This window comes from Zingiber officinale, chromosome 8B (genome assembly GCF_018446385.1).
Source record: "Zingiber officinale cultivar Zhangliang chromosome 8B, Zo_v1.1, whole genome shotgun sequence".
In the NCBI taxonomy this organism is placed as follows: Eukaryota; Viridiplantae; Streptophyta; class Magnoliopsida; order Zingiberales; family Zingiberaceae; genus Zingiber; species Zingiber officinale.
This window is the reverse complement of record NC_056001.1, coordinates 6,489,816-6,494,652: the sequence shown is the minus strand read 5'-3', so window position 1 is coordinate 6,494,652 and position 4,837 is coordinate 6,489,816. Positions and strand designations below refer to the sequence as shown.

The following is a 4,837-nucleotide window of genomic DNA, read 5'->3' as shown; positions in this document are numbered from 1 at the left end:
CCAATTCCAACTCCAACCAGCTCAGGCTTTTCAAATTGATGCATTAAAGGATACACAAGGATGGGCGCTCCAAGGATTTCGTAAGTGTGATTCGTTGCGTGTGGAAGCTTGGCGAAGAAGTCTCGGGAGCAGACCTTTTGCTTTGCTTAGAATGGAGAGAAGTCTGAGACCTTCCTGCGACGGCAACAACTGCAAAATCTAGCGTTCAAGACAAACTTCCAGAACGAGAACCAGGCCCACTCCTTTTCCCATGAAATGGACACTTGACCTGAGGGCACGAAGTGCATTCACCTACCTGCACAATTGGAAACAAATAGCCATCCTTGCGCCTCGACTCTGAACTGAACTCCATTATAGTTCGTAAGTTGGCGAACGCTTAGAACTCCTTAAGAAGTGCAACGTTTTAGAGTAACTGAGTAAGAGCGCATGCATTGGCTGTTTGATATATAGATGGCGAAGCAATCGGACTTCACACAGAAACTGCTGAGTGATTTGAGATTGAGGAAGGAGAAGTTGGGATACAGCACTTCCCCAGGCCAAAAATCAACTCATCCTCCTCCTCCTCCTGGTATGCTTAACTTCTGTAATTTGATAAGAATATGAAATTGAGCGTGATTGATTCGATCAAGAATTGACAATACCTCATTTTTTTTAAACAACTTGTCTTTATGCTATCAGCATACTACCTCACTACAGCATATATAGTATCAAATCATAGATATTTATTATGAAAATCATAGAAACTCATTTTAATAGTTCTTCCCTTGGATAATGTGATATTAATCTTTACTGCAAATTCTTTGATGCTTAATTTAGTGGTATGGAATAGTATTATTGTTCGAGATTAATTTGCAAAAATTCACAAGATTTAGAAGATCAATTAACTAAACAAGATATGTTGCCATATAAAGTAACTTGTTCCTTTCACAATACATAGAGTTATAGGTCCTTAAGTATGTCAGGATCAATGCTTAGCTCGCTCCCTACTATTTCTGCTATGAATGCTCAGACAGTTAAAATGTGTAATTTCAGTCTCTTTAATTTCATGTAAGCATTTTTCCCATTCCTCAAATTTACCCAGAAGAAAAGTGGATTGATTTGAATAATCCCTTCAATAACCAGCATGATTATGAAATCTCCTACATGAGAAGAAAGCACAGCAAAAATGAAAGTGTACCGAGCCTGTAGTTTCTTATGGAAGGGACATGAGCCAACTTGAATAGAAACCTGCTCTTCATCTGCTTGTATAACAAAGACAAATAACAATAACAAAGATGATCGTGCTTGTATAACTGGTCAGAAAATAATATTTCTTATTGAAATAGATCATCTGGTTGTAATTCGTTTGCAGAATACCAAGGAAACTCCTTCATGCTCACTGACCGAAGAACAAGAGAAGCAATGATAAACTATGTGAGTTCTTTGAGCATAACTTTACTTCTTGAGCTGTGCAGACCACTTTAACTTTGTTTTTGTTGGGATCTGCAGAATAGCAGAAATTCGATCAGTGCTGAAGCCAAAGAAATATGGCTCACCAGCAAACATAACAAAGCAGCTGTCTCAGAATTAACTTCCAGCGATATTGTTCCTGTTGGAAGAAACAGAAACATTCAGAATTCTATCGATGTATCAATGGCGCTAGCATTTGTGCTGAGTAACAGTGGGAAACTTCACTACATAGCAAAGCTTGGCAATGAGTTTATCACCCACAGTGGTCCTATAATGTACAGAGAACACTTGCTGAACAATATGAAGATTCATGCCAGTCACTATCCATTCTTGTCCAACTTGCAAATCAATGAAATATCAGAAGGCGTTCAGAAGTTGAATAGAGTCCTCGAAACATGTTCAGGCAGCTCACACTTTGACAAGGATTCGATCAAAATCGGAAGGGAGCTTCTGAAAGGAGCCATGGATCTGGAGGAGTCACTGAAAATGCTTGTCACTCTACAAGAAGCTTCAGATTTCATGGTTGGCTCGCAAGGGAAGCAAATTAGATTGTTAAAGGACAAGGGAGAAGATGAATCCTCCAGAAACAAAGTAAATAGGAAGAATACACATTCCAAAACTAGGATTTCTTTTGATGGGTCCATCGACCATTTCTTCAATGCAAATTACGATACCATGAAACAAGGGAAGAGAGAGCTGTCCCCATCTTTTATCAGAAAAGGTATGAACACAACAGATTATGATGAGAGCTCATCACATGCATCCATGAAAATTCCTGCACACAGACGGTCTCTGAGTTCTAGTCCTGTTTTCCCAAGCAATGGTTGCAATGAAGACCACAATACTGAACGCCAGACCTCCTCAACCAGTAAAGGCAAACACTCAACTTCAAATCACATTCAGAAGTTGGATCGTAAGCAAGGAAGTGGCAATGTAAGAATGCCAAGTGTAGTTGCTAAACTAATGGGACTTGAAGAATTTCCAAGTTCAAAGGCTGAGGGGAAGAAAGTTGGAGGAAAAGACCTGGCCTGTACGAAACAGATCATAATAGCAGACGCAGAAGCAAGGAGAAAGGTGGTTTCTCAAACACTCTTAATGCCAAGTTATGAAGGGAACAAATGTTTAGACGAAAAGCTCATTGGAGATACCATGGACAAAATTCACAAGGAGATTCAGAGCACGAGCACATCAAAAGATTATGCACAAAAGAGCCATAGTCAAATATTTTCAAAGACTTATAATCCAGCAGTCCAAACAAAAGAGAAGGTAGGAAGAACAGAACAGAGAAGCAAAACGATTGATCAGGATATGAGCCCCAAACTAGAAAAGGACCTGGAAAAGAGCAAGCATAAAATGTTGTCCTGGAGTCGCTATGACATATTCGGGAAAAAGGATAAACTTTTGAAACAGAAGATGACTGAGGGAGATCGGTCTAGTCTAGCAAGCAGCAAGATGAACACCCTGCAGTCACACCAATTAATAGCCCACATGGTGAAACCCAAACATGCAGTTTCTGAAAATGAAGGAAAAGAGCATGAGAGTAACAGCAACGTAAAGGTCGCAACAGCAACAAAGGATGAACGGAGATCAAAGAGATCTGCATTAAAACTAAGCAAACTTAAAGTGGATGATGCAACTTCCGTAGCAAAAGTTAGGCGTGGAGGGTATGAAGAGCATGTAAAGCAACCAAAAGAACATCTAAAGAGCAGCAAACAAGAGATGCAAAATACAGTGAATAGAGTATCTGACTACAGGGAATTAAATAGAACTGCAACAAATGACAACTCAGATAATATGAATTCCTTACAAAAAAATCCAGTAATTGAGAGAGAGAAATCACTGCCAACAGCAAAGAAGGTAGACGCAGCAAATGTGAAGGCTTACAGAGATAAAAGCCACAGAGTCTTCTTAGGAGACAATTTTGCAGATATTGAAACGCCGAGTAAGAAAATTCAATCATCTTTCTTAAATGATCTGGAGAAGAGATGGAAAGAAAGAACCAGTAAAAATCAAGTACACACAGTTAGCTTGCACGAGACAGATTCAAAGCAACATCACGAACGGAAACCTGCATCGAACTTGCTTTCAGTTGATTCTCCAGTAGATACTGGTGGAGACAAAAACACACTACAGGATATATCAGTTGAAGAGCAACATGTAAGTTATCCTTTCCTTTATCCAATTAGTATACGGAATTAAGTTGATCTGCATCAAAGATAACTGAAAATACATAATTGTTATTTTTTAATTATTTGTCTATAAGCTAAGAAATAAGTTTAACACTTGAAAATTTTCAAACATTAGATGTTTTTTTACGAGCATTAGAAACATGGTAGCAAATGATCATTGAGAAAGAATATAACATTGGACCTGGCTCAATCACTGTGAATAAGTGATGTTAGAATGAAAAATGAGACTACATCATGCTTATGGTCTATAATGAAGCACTTAGCATTAAATTTTATTTATTGTTCTGCTAGCTCTCATATCTTTTTCACAGGTTAATGATATGATTAAAGAAGATTCTGTGGCATCACAGAATCAAAAAGTTTCACTCAGTTTAGACACAGAGCCACGACTATCCAATTTTGAAGAAGAGGAAAAAGAAGGTAAATCAGATATCACTTTTGACAAACATATCAGTCTAACAAACATCTAATTTATTCAAGTATGTAAGCATATTTACAAGAAAAGAAGAAGGAAATTTTAATAACCTCACAATATCCCTTAGCAGGCGCTACTGAAAACAAGCATAACAATTGCAACTACTCAAAGTGGAAGAAGCAGGAAATATGTGAAGCAAATGGACCAGGTTTGCTAACCAAGGATGAAGATCTCCTCAAGCGACTTCTGGTAAACGACCAGCATTTCCTCGACATGGCACAAGCATTCCTCAAAATCACAATTCCAGGTGTTGTTCTTCAAACCAGCAACAAGGCTTGCCAGAATGAGGAAAATAAGGTTCTTTTAGACTGTGGATACGAGTTATTAAGAAGGAAAGGGAGAAGAGGGAACGTTCGAGCCATGGAACCTCTTTATTCACCTGGAGATGTTAATATTGATGCACTAGTGAAGGGGCTGAATAACGATTTTGAGAGTCTTAAATTTTCAAACGAAAGTACAGTTAGTGATGACAACGCAGAATTTCTGTATCTGCTTCTTAAGAGAGACATTGAGAACAGAAAGCCAGATATCAACTGCATGTGGGACATTGGTTGGAGCAGCATCATAGCTGCATCTGTCCAAAAAGATGAAATTACAAGGGATTTAGAAAAGCATGTACTGAGTGGACTTATTAGTGAGCTAGCTAGAGAGTTAATTAGTACAACCACAAAGGTTAAGTAGGTACAAGTCTGTAATATGTGCGGGCAAGTTTCATAAATAGGTA

General features: G+C 38.4%; 1 protein-coding gene across 1 annotated transcript; it reads left to right on the top strand.

Annotated features, from left to right (window-relative positions):
- The first annotated feature begins 362 nt into the window (after positions 1-362).
- LOC122013625 lies at positions 363-4,837 on the top strand. The gene is made up of 5 exons (XM_042569875.1): positions 363-568; positions 1,352-1,413; positions 1,489-3,606; positions 3,950-4,058; positions 4,184-4,837. Exons 1-5 carry the CDS (start codon positions 451-453, stop codon positions 4,792-4,794), a joined length of 3,018 nt encoding a protein of 1,005 aa, XP_042425809.1. The 5' UTR covers positions 363-450; the 3' UTR covers positions 4,795-4,837.

Excerpts from the sequence above, each read along its gene's own strand:
- LOC122013625 (XM_042569875.1), top strand. The coding sequence starts at position 451 with ATGGCGAAGCAATCGGACTTCACACAGAAACTGCTGAGTGATTTGAGA. Across the intron at positions 569-1,351 it reads TCATCCTCCTCCTCCTCCTG|AATACCAAGGAAACTCCTTC; the intron begins GTATGCTTAACT and ends ATTCGTTTGCAG. Across the intron at positions 4,059-4,183 it reads TGAAGAAGAGGAAAAAGAAG|GCGCTACTGAAAACAAGCAT; the intron begins GTAAATCAGATA and ends ATCCCTTAGCAG.